The sequence below is a fragment of the Nycticebus coucang genome, chromosome 19 (assembly GCF_027406575.1).
Source record: "Nycticebus coucang isolate mNycCou1 chromosome 19, mNycCou1.pri, whole genome shotgun sequence".
NCBI classification, from domain to species: domain Eukaryota; kingdom Metazoa; phylum Chordata; class Mammalia; order Primates; family Lorisidae; genus Nycticebus; species Nycticebus coucang.
Genome location: NC_069798.1, coordinates 44,906,100 through 44,923,967, shown reverse-complemented (window position 1 = coordinate 44,923,967; position 17,868 = coordinate 44,906,100). Strand labels below are relative to the sequence as shown.

General features: G+C 46.2%; 1 protein-coding gene across 2 annotated transcripts in view; it reads left to right on the top strand.

Moving 5' to 3' along the window:
• Positions 1 to 17,179, top strand: part of DYM (dymeclin) — a 449,579-nt gene extending 432,400 nt beyond the window's left edge. For both annotated transcript variants that reach the window (XM_053571937.1, XM_053571938.1), the window contains one exon: positions 16,812 to 17,179. In XM_053571937.1, coding sequence (XP_053427912.1) covers positions 16,812 to 16,961 — 150 coding nt within the window. In that variant the 3' untranslated portion in view covers positions 16,962 to 17,179. The remainder of the gene's footprint in view (positions 1 to 16,811) is intronic.
• Positions 17,180 to 17,868: the final 689 nt, after the last annotated feature.

The following is a 17,868-nucleotide window of genomic DNA, read 5'->3' as shown; positions in this document are numbered from 1 at the left end:
AAAATGTTTTATGAATTTTTTCAAGGTAAATACCAATTTTGTTTAATTTTCATGCTTGTATATAACAAATTGAATTATCCATGCTTTGTCCCTGAAAGTAAATTAAGAGTCACACTTTATGGGGGCAAGACATGATTGCAAGAGGGTCTTTACCTAACAATTGCAATCAGTGTTACCTGGCTTATTGTACCCTCAATGAATCACCAACAATAAAAAAAAAAAAGAGATAATCAATGTATCCATCTGTATTGAAATATGTAAATTTGTAATCATTGGAGCCTGTGTTACAAAATAACTCTTTGCTCTGAAACCACGTGTTTTGGAAATGATTCTAAATCTTCCGAATGTTTCACCTGTAGATGATTTACTTGCCTTCTGGGGCATTGATTTGAAAAACAGTAATGCTAGAAACCAAAGTAGAAAAGAAAAGAGTTCCTCTGTTTCTCTCTGGCTATGACCTTCTTTCCAAGGCAGGAGACCGGCTCTTCTAAGGCTTGGCCCTTGATGGACCCCCAGCCCTGCACGATCACTTCAACCCCAGGACTGGTCTAAGCAGATCTCCTCAGCTGTAGTGGTTTGCAGATGAGGTAGCTAAGTGTCAAGGAGGTGATGTTATTTGTCTGAGTTTATTAGTATCAGAGTCCGCTCTGAAATTCAGACATCCTGAGTTTTTTCTCTATTATGCCACTCATAGACTAGATGGGAGAGGTATATAGGGGTCTTAAAAGTTTATCCTTCCTTATCATGACATGTATTCAAATGTCAAATAAGTGGTGTGACAGTAGCCATGGACAGCCCGAAGCACCAGCTGCCTGCCTTTTGTGTTCCCCAGCCATAAGCCGGGGACAGGAAGGGGACAGAAGTCAGGGCAGTGTGCCTGGCCCAGCTTCAGCTTTTAGACTAGGAGTGATACAGGGTGTGGGGGCTGCAAGGGCACCCTCAGTTCCCCGGTTAATATTTGAGATTATGTGCCCTCTGCTTCCCAGCTGCAGCATACAGGGCCACTGCAGGGGGAAAGCAGGACACGGGGTTCCCAGCTTCGTCCCTGGTTTCTTCTGAGCAGTGTCAGTGAGGGACCTGTCTCAAGGGTGGTCCTCCTTCCCCGTGGTCCTCATCTTGATGGTTAATGTTGCTGCTCTGCCACCTCTGACCATACTTTCCTTCTGACCCACCTGCAGTGTTATTACTTGTTCATAAAGTTGTGACCTGTGAAAATGGTTTCTTCATAAGAAAATTACAGAATGGATTTATACCAGTGCATTAACATTTCTAACCTGCCCGAGGCTAATTCAGGACTCCAGTCTGGATGTGGTGGGCCAAGTTTTAAACTAACACACTGAGGAAGGAACAAAACCTGTGCCCTCTCGCACAGGAAGGAACCATGAAGCGCAAAGAACAGGCTTTTGTAAGTAGGAGATTCCAGCTTTGTTTCAGCTTACAAGTATGAATATTTTCACTTCATACTTGTGAATATAAGTATGAAAATTACTTATATTAATACTAAGTATAGAAATATACTACTTATTAGTAGTATATATTAGTAGAAACATATTACTTATTAGGATAAGTCTCCAGTGACATGCAGTCCAACAGGCAAATCATGTTTGATTTGTGATCAGGTCACCTGTCTCTATTCATTGCCCCCTCTCTTTATATTGGTTGTGGAAAGCAGAGAATTTGAAGTATTATTTTCTTTTCTGACAAAATATTGACCAAAAAATATGCCCTCTTTTTAGTGAGATATAATGTTGCTCTATGCTAGAACATACAAGGACCTTGAGCCCATTTGGTGACTCTTGAGTCTCTCTGAGTTGTGTTGTGGGCACAGAGGGTGACAGATCAAAAGACCAGAATGACTTGAGGATCCCCAAAGTCTCCTTCCACCTTCCACCTCCTTCCCCGTTACTCACTTGGCCCAAACTAGGCTCCTGTTGCTGCCAGGCTGGACGTCACCACCGTCCCATGGCAGTGCCAGTCCCCACAAGGGAGACGTTGCTATCACAGTCAACCACCGGTTGCTTGCTTGGCACTTGGCGTGAGCCTTTCCAGTCTGCAGCTCATCAGAGTCTTTGCCTTCCCATTGTCACGGCAGGGCCTTTGTCTGAGAAGGGGAACCCAGTCATTTCTCCAGGCACTCTGCTGCTCCTGTGATGATGCTCTGCCTGTTTAGCCTCTGGACTCTGAGAAGCTCTGCTGCTTGGTGGAGAGCCGTTAAAATGGGCCAGGGTGGGGATCCCATGCAGAAGAACTCTTGGTACCTCTGTCTCCCAGTGCTATAATCATCTTCGAAGACAGCAGGATCAAAAATAATTATTTGTGAAATGATTTGCATGCTAGTTGCAACTGGGAAGCTCCTGGCACAATGTGGACCTACTGGATTGTCTGGAAGTACCTTTTCCCATATTTTTTCTTGCTCACCACCCACTGTTTCCAGACCCCATGCAGATTGTTCCCAGGCTTTCTGTCTGTGGCCCAAAATACTGATTTCTTGTTCAATCACTGCCACATTTTAGCCAAGAGGCCTGAAATAAATCATTGTTACCATAAGCCTCAGTTTCTCCATGTGCCACATGAGAGAGTGGGCTAGACGGTGTAAACCTGTCCAGTCCCAGCATGCAGGACACCTTCTGCAAGTCTCTGGTCTCAGTCCTGCGATTCCTAAGGACCGTGTGATTTTTCCCACATGGAAGGCTCCTTGGCCAGAATCCACCTTCTGTTCATCTCTGGTCACACTTCCTCTTCTGCCTTCTTGAATCACAGCATATTTAGTGCCCAAGAGGTGGCATTGCCATCGTCACCACCACCTCCGTGCCCCAGTCACTTTAATAATCGGCACTACCTCTCTCACCCCGCCAATGCCCTGCCTCCCGCAGCGCTTGAAGAACCAGGAAAAACAAGTCCAATTCAGACTCTGACCCAGGGCTCCTCACAGCCCCAGCCCCAGAGCCTCTGTTTATCCTCGTTGCCTCTGCCTTGGGTAACCTGCTCACGCCTCCTCCCAGGCTAGTTCTTGCTGCCCCCATGGACACTGTTCCAGCCATGACAGATTCACTGCCTGTCTGCTGGAAACTTCTGTGGCTCCTTCTGCTTATCAATGCTCTCAGTATTGAATGGTGAAGTTATTTAAAAGTTCAGTTTGTACACTAATCTCTTGTCTTCGGACCAGACTTTTAGCTTCCCGAGAACAGGGACTTTGCCACACCCCCCAGTGCATCCCACGGTACATCGCTTAGTTCCCTGACACAGACGGAGCTAGAAGCAGGTGGCGGAAGTCCCGTGGGGTGCGGGGCCACCTCACTCCCCACATGTATAGGACCCAGAGGGGTATGGGCTTTCATTCTTTCAGGTACAAGATGCTTTTAAATCTTAAATTTTCAAAATTAAAACTTAAATGGTTGAATCTCAGCCACTTTTTCTAAACCATATCGTAATATAGGTATAGCCTGTCTTCCTTAGATGAGATATTTTATAGAGATCATTTTGTTCCCCTGTGATTATAACATAGCAGGTATAAATTCTAAATTTGTATGTATCTGTGATGGTCCAAATTAGAGGGAGGGTCAGTACACCATTCTACCATTTAATTAGCTTGGCTTTGTAGGTTGTTTTAATACATAGTGGGGTCAGTGTCCCTTTGTTGTTTCTTTTTGTCAGCAGTTGTCGAATCCCACATCCCTTCCATGCTAAAGTTTTTCTCATTCCCACTCTCACTGACTGCCCACCCACTCACGTCACTTGGTTTGGCTGCTTTCTTTTTTTTTTGGTAGAGACAGAGTCTCACTTGATCACCATCAGTAGAGTGCCGTGGAGTCACACGGCTCACAGCAACCTCCAGCTCCTGGACTTAGGCGATTCTCTTGCCTCAGCCTCCCGAGCAGCTGGGACTACAGGCGCCCGCCACAACGCCCGGCTATTTTTTGGTTGCAGTTCAGCCGGGGCCGGGTTTGAACCCCCGACCCTTGGTGTATGGGGCCGGTGCCCTATCCCCTGAGCCACAGGCACCGCCCAGTTTTGCTGCTTTTTATTCAGGTTTACCCTGAGAGAAATTAGGCAGACTGTGCTCTGATCAGTTCTTTCTGGCGCATTCACTGCTTATCTCTTGCCTTTCATCCAGGTGAACATTTCACAGCTAATAGCTGCTTTGCAGATCAGAACACACTAATATCATGCAGTACGGTACATAACCCCGAGTCAAGTTTTCAAATCAGTCTAATAATAGACAAGTTATTTATCAGTAGTCTTTTTTTTTTTTAATATTTAGAGAGTATCACCTACTTTCTCAAAAGAGAACAAGCTTGAGTTTGAAGGAATAAATTTGTTTAGTCTATTAGAGCAATTTCTTGAAAAAGTAAACTTACACACGATATGAATTAAACTCACGCTATATAAATTATATCATGCTATATAAACTTATATACTAATAAATTCCAGTTAACTTGGTGTACTTGTGGTTGTGAGTGATTTCCTTCATGCTTTACTTTGCCCATCTGTATCTTGTTTTTTGAGGGTAGGGGTGAATATGTTGGGAAGGGCATTGATTGGGGTTTGAGGTACTAACATTTCATGATTCCCTGGTTTCTTAGAAGGCTTAGGAGAGGTGGGTGGATTTTTCTTGCCAACCTGAACCTGCTGTCTTCAAGCTGGGCAATCCCACCTTCTATCCAGACAGTGCACATTTACGTAATTTGGGCACTTTCCCCGCACAACCGTTCCTGAGTGGGACCTAAGGTAGATCACTGGATAGTGAATCCTACTTGTCAGCAATTGGGGTTATTAGGAATCTTGTAGAACATTCTGCTTCCCTCCCCTTCCCTCTAGCTTTCCTGATTGCCTGTGTTAGTCCTAACAACTGTGAAGAAGAAAATAATCTCATTATGGGCTTTTAATTCATTGATGGCTCGTGTTGAAATAACCTAGAGGCCAGGCCTTTCACACTTGGCAGGAAAGGCAGAGGTCTGGCTCAAGCCACTGTCGGAGGAGCTTAGGGAGTACCAGGACTGAAATCACTCCTTTAGGTTATAAAATCCTTGTCAGAGTTGTGGGATTCAAGTAGGATTTGCTGCAAGTAGATTGAAGAAAACATGATGGGCTTAGCAACTACAGAACTTTTCACATAACACTTAGATTATTCTTCCCTCCTGTGTAATAGATACATGGGAATGTTGATCACCAGAGCCTAGTTTTCACTTCTCAGTAGGAATGATCAAGGCATGACTTATCTAGTAATGAGTAATGCCCCTTGAAGCCTTGAAAAACTATCACGTTTGCTTACAACTTAAATTCTAAGAATGTTCAAAGAAGATAACCCTTAAGAAAGTTAAAGCCGCTTCTTATCTCCATATTTGTCTTAGTTGGAATTCTCTTTCCAGATATCTCTTTGACATCCTCTGGCAGAAGCTGTGTTCTCACCTGATAGAATCTTCTGAACTCTCCTTCCCACCAGTGGCACACCAGCCTGGCTGTGCCAGGGGCACCTCTGTCTGTCCTCTACCACGTGAATATCTTGGACATGACAGAGACCCCTGTTCAGCCAGATTTTGTCCAAAAATGAGTGAGAACCTTCTTCTAACTCCTTGTCTCCTACTACCCTGGATCACAAATAAGTCTAACAAAAAAATGTTAGTATGAAGAAAAATTATCACAGATACAGTAGTTGGGGTTAACTATACTATAATGTTGACAAGAGTAAAAGGTAAAGGACTCATTAAAAATGGAATCTGTGGTTTGGCACCCGTTGTTCAGTGAGCAGGGTACCGGCCACATACACCAAAGCTGGCGGTTCGAGCCCAGCCTGGGCCAGCTAAACAACAATGACAACTGCAACCAAAAAATAGCTGGGCGTTGTGGCGGGCTCCTGTAGTCCCAGCTACGTGGGAGGCTGAGGCAAGAGAATCACTTAAGCCCAAGAGTTGGAAGTTTCTGTGAGCTGTGATGCCACCGCACTCTATCAAGGGTGACATAGTGAGACTCTGTCTCAAAAAAAAAAATAAAAATGGAATTTGTCTTGGTTTACATAGTATGGATCCATCTAGGCCAAAGCTATCTATAAGCCATGACCACGTTCACTTAATTTTCTATAATGAAAAGAAATAATTTCTTAATTATAATTTCTATAGTGAATTTTCTATATAATTTCTAAAATATTTTATATTTTGTATATATATCTAGTCACCCATATTAATACTATCCATTATCTATGAGCTAGATTTTCCTAGGTAGGTCAGAATAGGATAGTGGTAGGATAGCTGACAATTTGAGAGGTAATTAAATTGTTAGATTCAAGTACTGTGGACTTACTGCAGCTCGTCTAATTCACCTGGTGTGCAGGATCAGATTTTCCACAGTCTTTACCCCCTTCATTGACTCAGCCACTATCTATTAAGTCTCTGGCAGTATTGTAGCACTAGGGCACACATAAGGGGGGAAAATCCCTCTCTCGTGGAGTTTACATTCTAGTTAGGACGTCTGCTCATCGCGGTGTGTCTGTTTTCTGGGCTCCCTCCCTCAGCCAGGGTCCAGCCCTATCTACAGCAAGGAGCCCCACTGCAGAGAGGCAGGCAGTTCAGGGTACTTCTGGCTCCCCCTCTGGCCCAGCTTTCAGCAAAAGAAGTTCCTACTTTTGCCCTCCTCTGCTACCTTGGGATCAAAATGGTCTCCTCCCAGCCTCCTGATTTGGAATCTATTTTCCTCAGAAAGGGGCAGTTTCACTCAATAATGCAGTTCAGTCTTTTTGAGGAGCTGACACAAAACCACCTTGGAGCTAACAACTTTATAAATCTCTATCCTCAACCTGTTCTCTCAACTCAGTGCTCTCCAGATGAACAGATTTCTCAGCTGTTCCTCCAGGGCCACCCCCCTCCTACCTTTCCAATCTTGTCCCCAGCTGCTGGCCTCTCTGTGCCCCAAGTGCCAGCCACACCATGCTCCCGCCCGTCAGCTTGTGGTCACAGGGTCTGTCCACGTGCACGAGCAGCTCTCCCTGTCCCGGCCCCCTCTCCACAGGTCAGACCCTGCCACCATCACCACCCCCCAGACCCGTTTCACACTCCCGCTGCAGCAAGAGAGCCTGTTCTCGTCCCTCCAGGCTTCCCGCCAGCCCCAGAAAAGAGAATGGAATTGAAAACTGAAGACAACTCTCTCTCCTTTCTGGGGCCCCCCTCAGCCTGGGTCTGTGAGAAAAGGACTGAACAGTGACATTTGTTCACTATTCCACTTAGTGGCTTCAAATGCTGGCTGGTGGTGGTAACTTTGTAGAGAGCATTGTCACAAGCAGAGGCATCAACTTTATACTGTATCCTCCATATTTGTCCTGAGAGTTGTTTTGCCCTCAGTAACAGAAACTGTTAGTGTCACTTGTTGACACTCAGAAGTAGTGAAATGGTTTCCTGAGCTCACAGTGGCCTGAGCTTTCAGGATCTGTGTCTGCTAACATCATGATTGCTCCCTTGGGTGGTAACGTGCTTCCCAGAGCCCCCAGGGTCCCTCTGCCTGGCCAGCCATGCTGTTCCTGGAGCGCAGTGTATTATAACTGTCTGCTGAGCCATCCTGGTTACGGGCTTCTTAAATTAAGCTTTGTTGCTAATTTGTAACTTCCAATAACAGGCCCTTTGTAATTTCCTATATTTCAGATTTAGTTCTTCATTAATTTTAAAATTAATTCACATAAAATAGAACTAGCCCACATCCAGTGCTGCTGTTACTCAGAGGACAGGGCTTATCTTGTTTTTGTTAAGTTATGATACTCGTATGTTTGTAACTTGGTCCGTGACAAGGAGCCTGCCCTTCAGTCTTGCTCAGTCAACAGTTTACCTGAATTCATGATACAGATGTTGGTTCTTTATTGTTCCCAAAGCACACTGTCTAAGCCCACCCCCCTAAAGTCTCGTGGCCCCAGGATTAGCCAGAGCTACCCAGGAGAGAGCCCCTCCCGGGCCCGGCCCTCCCTGCATCTGCCTCCCACTCCCCACTTGCTCTTATTCCTCCCACAACTTACACACCTTCTCCAAGGAGCAACACGCGTTCCCTCCCTCCTTTCCAACCCCAAGCACAATGACTCATAAATGGTGGATGCCCACCAACATTTGACTTAAGGACTCATCATTGAAGGACCAAAGTTACACGGTGACAGGTTATGGGAAGGAATGATAGGGAGGAATTTTGTAATTTTGTAATTACAAAATTTGTAATTTGTAATTCAGCCCTCGATTTAAAAAAAAAAAAAAGATGTATCTACTTCCTTGGCTATCTTAGTACGAGATCTTGAAACTGGTTTTCTTTTCATCTGAGCCCTACCACAAGCCCTCCGCGTGCTGTTTACAGCGACTAACTAATCAATCCCAACCTCGCCATCTGCCTGCAGTTACCGGGCTGCCTCACGACCAGCGATTGCCCATCTACTTGTCTGTTCAGAGGGTGAATGTGGTCTTAAAAATTTTTTTAATGTGCTATGTAGCTATTTGGTTTTAAATTATATTAAACTTCCTGGAGCTGTGCCAGGTGCTTGCTAGAGTTTCTGATACTATCTGTATGGTGTTTAGGTGGGAGAGGGAAAACTCCATTGAACTTTTGTGGTAATAAATTATTTCAGTTTGCCCTACATCTGCTCACTGCACTTCCTGTGGGTTTTCACCAGATCATGTGACTGACAGCAGGGACAGGCTTTAATTTAAGGCTTTTGGTCTACTTCTCATACCCAAGTCTCAACCACCAAATCAGACCTTTGCTTTGTCTCCGAGCTGAGTATCCGGATGTCCCACTGTGGTAGGTTGATTCACTGGAGCTGATAAAAAACATTCTGGCCAAACTTGAGAGTCTAGCATTACCTCTGGCTCCAAAAATCAAAACAATGGATTGTTGTAAGTAGCTTTGGATTGAAACCAAGCAGCAAGCTGGAGAGATGGCTTTTCTCTCCTGGTTGAGCTAAGTCATAGGACAAATCTTGGAAAGAGGCGGTGAAAGCTGGGGCCTCCCCACCAGGATAGCTGGGCCTGGAGTAACCAGCACCCTGCCCTGCATCAGCTAGTTCTTGACAAATTCTTGCCCTTACTGTCACATCAAAGGCCCCATCCTCCCAAGCACCACCTGAAAATCTCTGGTTAGAGCCTAAAAGGGTCCTAAGAAGTCCCAGGGAGACATGAGTAGAAAAGACCTGACAGACACCAGAGTTGGGAAGGCCTGGGAATGCCCAAGCGTCCTGGGCCAACCACCAAGTTGGCCACGTCAGAGATGCAGACTCTAAGGTGAGGAAGCTGGACTTCCCTCAGCCTCATAAAGGAAAGAGCAACTTCCTTGATTGTTGATTTGACATTCAGACTGAGTCCTGACAAAGTGTGTCTCCAAGTGTCCTTAGTGCTAAAATAAACCCTTTTGTCTTTCTTTTCCTCAGCACTTCAGACATCTGAGACAACTTGGAGGAACACATATTTTTGAGAATGTCTGAGTCTCACCACGCTGGTTCTCCCAGTAGCCAGATGGATAGGCAGGTAGATTTGAGGCAGGCCCAGATGAAACGCAGCCCAGCCGCTAGTCAGGCAGAGGCTGCAGTCACGTGCACCCAGTTTGCCTGAATGGGATTTTCAAAATGCTTTTGTGGTTTATGCCTATTATTCGCCTTTAAGAGTGTTGCCAGTACCCTGGTCTCTCAGCAGCTCATCTCAGGAGAAAGGAAGCGCTTTACCTTGTGCTTTCAAGTGTTAGCTTTGTGTGGCCTTCCCAGGGAACGTGCACAAATAACAGGAAAAACAAGGGCATTATTCGGTTCCACTCTTTTAAGTGCCTGTGAAAGTCCTAAGCAAACAGCCTGAGAAGTAGCCTCTCAAGTCCCTTGTGGCTCTAGGAGAGAGGGGCTGGTGATGGGGACTTGGAGCACGCACAGCACTGTCCGGCTCAGGGCAGGCGACTTCAGCGATGGCAGTGCTTCTGTGCTGCCCTGCCTCTGCTTGCTCTTTCTGTTCCCCAGTGACGAGTGGTGCTGGAAGGGATCAGGCCTTCAGCAGCAGAGGCGGGCCCCCACCTGGCCTCAGCCCTCTTAGCCAAAAGCTCTCAGGCCAGAGCAACTCAACAGAACCTTTGAGCTTGTCTTGAGTTTTAAGCCATTAAAGAGCCTTAGCCTTTGCAATCACTTATTGTCAACCCCCAGGACAGCTTGGGAGGCTTCAGATACCCTCTCCACCACGAATTCCAGCCAAGTAGAAATCAGTAAATGCTTACATCAGAGTTCAGCTGAACCCAGGCCCAGCTCATTCAGCCCTTTCTCCAGGTGAACCCAGCAGAGCCTAGAGGCATGGCAGAGAATATGGGGACTTTTGGACCTTATTGTGGTCAGCTCATAAAACCACACCCAGTCAGAACTGGAAGAAACTCAGAGGTCCTTCATTTTACACAAGTGAGAAAACTAATTCTTGAGAAATGCCATGACTCGCCCCAACCTGCCCAGCTTGCCAGGAGCCTTGGGGCAATCTAGGATCAATCTCATCATTTCACAGTGAGGCAACGGGCACACGGGTTATGTGACTTATTGGCCGAGGGTACATGGAAGAAATGTTTGAAACTAGTTATCATTACTTAAAGGCAGTGGAAACCCAGGGCCCAAGTTAGCTGTAGACATTTTAAGAAGGACATACAAGGCCCCTGTCAGCTCTGGGAGGGCAGCATGGAAAGGTTCGAGCTTCATTCAGCTTCTGGCTCTGCCCCTTACTACCAGCGGCCTCTTTGGCATGTTACCTTTTTCTTTTTTTTAAGCCTGTTTTTCTTATCTCTATGACAACATTAATAATACCCACATCACTGGACTGTCGTGCAAATGTAGAGTCATCTCTTAAGAGTCAGTAATATGCCAGGTGCTTATGAGGTTCCTATATCCTAGTGGGGGGGACAAATGGCACACGAGTAACAATGAGTGAGATGAGCTCCAGTGCCACTAAGTGTTATGACGGCACTAAACTAGCGAGCTGAGTGATGCCGCTGCTGTTTTTTACTAGGGCATTCATTGATACAGCAGGAAGTGTCTGGTACACGGGAGTTCCAGTGAAGATCACTTCCGCGGAACTCAATGTCCCCGCTGCCACTCGGCCACGCCAGCGCTGAGCAGCGCAGGGGGTGAGCTCCGCACCCCGACTCCATCATTGATGTTGTTGAACGTGTCACACAGTCTTACAGAGAGGTTGCAGACACCTAGGTCGTGTTCCTAACGTCAAATACATGGTAAAATCCCCCTTCTGCCATCCTTGCTATAGCCAAAAACCAACCCTAGCCAATTCCTTTCCTTCCAGTTGAGCATGACTCTAAGATAGAGAAAGTAGGTAATTCCTTAGAAGCTGCCTTCTTGTGGTGAAATAGCTTTGTTCTTTAAAAATGTTTATGAAATTGGCTCAGCGCCTGTGGCTCAAACCATTAAGGCACCAGCCACATACACCTGAGCTGGTGTGTTCGAATCCAGCCCAGGCCCACCAAACAACAATGACGGCTGCAACCAAAAAATAGCCGGGCGTTGTTACTTCAAAGTTACTTCAAAGATAAAATGAATAACTGTGTGTGAAGTGTTCGATTATGCTTGCCACATAATAGATAATCACGTTAGCTATAAATGTTTGATATGATCTCAGAATTAAATTATAAAGTTTTTATGAGAAATTCTGTAGAAATTATCATTGCTCAGCTCAAAGAACTTCATAGTAGAATCTGTACATGTCTGCTATTGACCAAGTTTATGCTATTTTGTGTGCTATACCGTTATGTACTGTAACTGAGTAATCCTGCTACTTTGGGTATAACCTTACATTTGAGATTTTTGTTTTTAGCGTTTGTGGCAGGTGCCTATGGTCCCAGCTACTCGGGAGGCTGAGGCAAGAGAATCGCTTAAGCCCAGGAGTTGGAGGTTGCTGTGAGCAGTGATGCCACAGCATTCTACCCAGCTTGAGGCTCTGTCTCAAAAAAAAAAAAAAAAAATGTTTATGAAATTGAACCTGTCATTTTTTAGCCATTTGTCAGCACTTTTTTCTGGTTTTCATGCGAGGAGGCTCAGGGCTTCTCCTTCTATTATTAAAAGTCTTTGCCAAGTGACAAGTGTTCATCTGGTGCATAAGAGAAATGGCTTGGGACCAGGCCAGTCCTTTGTGTTTCCAGTCTTTAGATTTGATTACTGAACATTATAAAAAAGAGCATACCTTACTTGTACTTATCATCTTAGTGTCAATAATAATAGCCAAAATCTACCAAGTGCTGACAGCGTCAGGCACTGTACAAGCCCCTCGCCTGGCTTATCTCATCACTGCCCTATCACTACAACCCTGTGAAGTTGGCAAGATGGTCAAATTCAAAATCTCAGAAGGTAGTAAACTTGGTCTTCTAAGAGTCTCAGTCTAAACAACAGAACAAGACTATACAAAGTCACCCAGCTAAAAAGGACTTTGGCTCTTGAATGCCAAAGGCATGTCCTAGGCACATGCTTACTACCCACTAGGCCATTAGTAAATATTTACTAAATGAATGAGGGGAAAATGGGGCCAAATCTCAAATTACCTATTGGTCTTTGGAGTGCTTTCTTAGTTACTTCAAAGATAAAATGAATAACTATGTGTGAAGTGTTCGATTATGCTTGCCACATAATAGATAATCACGTTAGCTATAAATGTTTGATATGATCTCAGAATTAAATTATAAAGTTTTTATGAGAAATTCTTTAGAAATTATCATTGCTCAGCTCAAAGAACTTCATAGTAGAATCTGTACATGTCTGCTATTGACCAAGTTTATACTATTTTGTGTGCTATACCGTTATGTACTGTAACTGAGTAATCCTGCTACTTTGGGTATAACCTTACATTTGAGATTTTGTTTCTAGCATTTGAAAGCCATGGTTGTTACTTTCTAAATAGCCTGCTCTCAGGTGAGAGGAAAGGTCTCGATACTGTTAAGAGATATGCTGCACTTTCATAGGGGGTAAAATGGATTGATGTTTTGACATACTCTTGACACATTTGTATCTCTGTTTTTGCCAGATGGTGGGAAGGATAGTCATGGGGGTACTGGGTGCTTTTCCCAGAAACACCTTTGCAAAATTTAAGGGTAGTCTTTGACTCATTACTCCTTCTAACTAGTCATCAGAATTTCCCAAAACCACGAGGACAGGTAAACTTACTGCCAGCCTGTAGACGTAAGTACTAGCTGTTGCCTAAGTTTTTATAATTCAGTTGGAAGCGATTCTTATGAGAGCAGTTAAAAATTAGCTCATTTCATTTCCCATTGCACCCCCCGTAGAGATCCAGAAAGCCGTCTCATGTAGGTCTCACACCCATTCCTAAGGCTTTCTTGGGAAAACCCCCAACTGTGTCCCTGGATGGAGAAAAGGTTTCACATCCTTGAGTCATTTTTATTTCTAACAAGAACTGTGTTTTCATGGCGACATTGCCATAATGTAGGATGTTATTATTCCAACCAAAGAGGCAGTGTGGGAACTCTGGCCTTTTCAAACTACCACCTCTACACCCCCACCCCAGCCCATCACTGCCCTCTGAGTCAGGGTGAGAGGTTTTCTCAATCTTGAGGCCATCTCAAGAACTAAGATTTCCATCTCCATTATCATGAGGAAAATTTCTTCTTCAAACAGCATGCCCCATTATGTCTTAATTATTGACATTATGGTGCTTTTTGAAGGACCAGCAGTGTACTGGGTTCAGTGCCATACAGTGAAAGGCCACCGAACTAACCCTCAGCAGCATCACAGAGCCTAAGAGAGTTGAATTTAAGGACAAAGCACTAGGGCGGCTCAGACTCTCTGAGCCTCACTCTGCCTTCACTTAGTGAAGTCGGTGATACCAGCCTCAGTGGGACGTTGAGGGCCTGACCACGCTGCTGTGTAGGAAGCTTTAGGCGGGTGGAGTATGTAGGAATTGCTGGTTGGTGGTGGCTACTAGCTGCCCACTATTGCTACAAATGCAGATTTTTCACAGAAAAGAATACTGTTGTGTTGGTACCTATAAGACACCTGCTTCTGTGACAAAGGCTTACTTCCTAGCACCCCCATGCCTGAGAGCCCCACACCAGGCTGGAAGCAACAAAGTGTGTAAAGAGGGTCACTGAGGTAGTCAAGGACTCCAGCCCCTGGGAGACCAGCCAGCTGCTGCATGGTCAGTGAGGGAGCAGGAGTCAAGGGACTTCAGGAGTAGATAACAAGGGAGCAGAAAGCAGGGGCTGCCTGTACCCAGGTCACACGAGCAGCTGCTAGAAGTAGTGCCACATTCACACCCCTGAGCTGAGCAAACTTTGTCAGCCAGACTGACCCAAAGGGCTCAGGTCAACGCAGCTGTCCTATAAGTCATAGGCAGTATCAGCCACACCAAGTTTCAGCCCATGCTGGGGACACCACAGGACTGATAAGAAACACTGATGACCTGAAAGGCTTGGGTTCTCATTAAGCCAGAACAGTTTTGGAAAAGGAGGCTGGGAGTGTGGGGTGGTAGAGGCCTGAGGGAAGACACAGGCGTAGGTGATGTGACGTTTTAGTTGGGCCGCTCACAAACGGGGTGTGTGTGTGTGTGTGCGCGCGCGCGCATGTGTATCCCTATTTGCACAGCTCCCTGGGAGCCCAGAAATGGGGCTTGGTTTTCAGCAAAGCCACAGCAGGTGGGGGCTGTGCCATCTGTGGTGTGTTGACAGTACATTGATGACCAGAGTGCCCTTCTTTTTAGGACTTTATATACACTTTTTAAAGATGTGACTCAAGGGTGGTGCCTGTGGCTCAGTGAGTAGGTCGCTGGCCCCATATACCAAGGGTGGCAGGTTCAAACCTGGCCCCGGCGAACTGCAACAAAAAAATAGCTGGGCGTTGTGGCGGGCGCCTGTAGTCCCAGCTACTCTGGAGGCTGAGGCAAGAGAATCGCCTAAGTCCAGGAGTTGGAGGTTGCTGTGAGCTGTGATGCCATAGCACTCTACCGAGGGCCATAAAGTGAGACTCTGTCTCTACAAAAATAAATAAATAAATAAAGATGTGACTCAAAACCCATCCTGCCACAAAGCCTTTGCAGCTTATCTCTATCCTTATCTTATCCCTCTCAAGCTCTGAGATCCAACACTTAGATGTCTTCAGTCTTAATCACTGTAAAAGTTATTTGCAAATTTCCATAGCTCTGTGTGCAGCCCTCTGCCTATCCCTCCCCTTCCCTAAATATCTTTAAAATCCACCCAAATGGTGTCATCCTAGTTCAGTCCCATCAGCCCAGCCCACTGCCACGTGGCCTCCAGCTCCACACACTGATGGGAGCGGTCACTGCGCAGGGCCGTCCTCATCACGCAGCAGCCTCTGTCAGGCCCTTCAGAGGCTTCCACCCTTCAGCATGGGGTCCAGATCACGTCACATGGCTCACATGTCTGTCCTCCCCTGCCACTGTGGTCCCCCCACACAGGCCCACCCTCAAGCCTGCCATCTCTTCCAGAAGGGCACACACCCCTCCTCCACACCAGCCTCTAGTGCAACTTGGCCTTTCCCTTCTCACTCCTGTTCTAATCGTTTCACTGGGGGTGGGGGTTGCTGCTGCTGTTTGTCTCTTCCGTCCATGAGAATTGACGCTCCAGGAGGACAGGAGCTGTGTATGGTGGCTGCAGCCCTGTGCCTGAGGCCCTGCCCACACGGCGCCCGCCTGGCACCAGGCAGCAGGCAGCAGAATGAATGAAACGACGAGCAAACAGACTTGACCTGAGAAGAATCCGATAAGAGGACGTAGGCGAAGCGCCGACTCGTGTGTCTGTGACTCAGCTGGCCCCTGTATGGTCTATCGTTTCGTTGTGCTGTTCATTTGTTAAGTGCCTGGCCACTGTCTGTGGGGATACAGCAGCTAACAGAACAGATAAAAGTCTCTGCCCTCCTGGGCCTTGCCTCCGAGTATAATGTAAACAGCATGGATAGACTATGGACAGGTGTTGTTTCCTTTCTTTCTCTTTTTTGGCCCTCTCTCTCAACTTTCCACCAGACCTCTCCTCTTAGGACGCTGAGCACCCCACCCACCCTACCTGGGACAGTGGTCACCAGGCTGCAGCCACTCTTGCCAGAGTTGCCTTGGCAAGGGAAGAAGCCCAGGGGCCTTTAACAGACTCGAGCCGCTCGCTCCTCAGACTGCTGAACAGAATCACTTCCTCTGCCCTGGCTGGAATAAATAGGTCAGGAGTAAAATTAGAAAATCAGAAGCCCGCTTCCTGGACATGTGCTAAAACGTAGCTGCCACTTCAGGCCGCTAAACCGCACACCTTCTCACATCCCCAGGGACCCAGGGCACCTGCAAGTGTCTGTAGAGCCAGGCTGACCTGCCTCAGGGAGGAGTAACCTCGGCCTCCTCTCTACATAGCCAAAGCCATCCATCCTGCCATCTAGGAAGAAAAGTGGGCTGCATCCCCAGACCCAGGCTCTACCTGACACCCTTGCCTCTTCAGCTCCAGGCTCATCTCCAAAACAACACTAAACCCTGAAGACAAAGTCTGCCACTCAGAACCAGCCCTCAATTGTGCAGGGGGCAGCTCTGGCCTGGGCCGTGTCTGCCACCTCATGCAGGGTTCATTCTTAGTCGTGATATTCCGCACCCTCCCCCACCCTTGTTTGGCTCCCTCCTCAGCACACTCTCAGCCAAAGTGACATTAGCTAACCAGGACCTGTGGTGTTATTTGCTTTTCCCTTAGGTAATTTACATTTCCTTAGGAGCCATTGGAGGGGAGGCAATTAGGGGAGGAGGCTTCCTGCACACCACCACACCCCTGGCAGACTTCTCTGCCTTTGCTTGTGCGTGGAACTGGGAGATTATAAGATCATCTTGTTTTTGTTGCAGAAATTTCCAGAATTGAAATTCAAGTATGTGGAAGAGGAGCAGCCAGAGGAGTTTTTCATCCCCTACGTCTGGTCTCTTGTCTACAACTCAGCAGTGGGCCTCTACTGGAACCCACAGGACATCCAGCTGTTCACGATGGATTCCGACTGAGGGCAACAGGCACTCTCCCTCCAGCCAAGCAGCCCTCCGAGTTCCTTTGTTTCTGGGCATCAGAAGTAGACAATTGCCTGGTGTCTCTCCTACTAGAGGATTGCACAAGTGTGTTTCTCACACACTTTGGAGCATTGGTGCCAGTTGGCAGTAGATCATTCAGCTTAGATTGTAGGAAAAAGGGAGAATACACAATGATAATAAACGTAAACACTTGCCATTCAATATGCAATTTTATTTCTTAAACCAAAAATCTAGAACTTTCCCAGGAACCCGATGCCTTAGGCACAAAACACTTCAACAGTGCACTTTTTTTTTTGCATGTTTAAGATTTTTGTTATGACAGAGCGTGTGTGTAAGACAGAGAAAGAGGTATTTCTTTAACATTAAGGAATATCAGTGAGGTCTGATATTGAGACAGGAATTAATAAGGAAACACAGTCATGCATGTTTGCTTGTCTCTGAGAGGGCCCATGAGTTCATAAACACTACCTGGGCAGTTTGATATTGACCTTTACAGATGCTGCATCTTTCCCTCAAAGAACAAAAATGGATCCTCCTCATGGAGCCTGGATTAACTTGTCTGTGGATTTGGCCTCTGAGCTGTAGCTGAATTAAATTGGAGTCTAATACAAATTAAGTTAACCTACCCTACTCTGTATTAATCATTGGGCAAAGAAAAGCTTAATTTTGTTTTATTTTTTTATTTTTATTTTTTGAGACAGAGCCTCAAGCTGGCACCCCGGGTAGAGTGCTGTGGCATCACAGCTCATAGCAATCTCCAACTCCTGGGCTCAAGCAATTCTCCTGTCTCTGCCTCCCAAGTAGCTGGGACTACAGGTGCCCACCACAGCGCCCGGCTATTTTTTGGTTGCAGCCATCACTGTTGTTTTGTGGGCCCAGGATG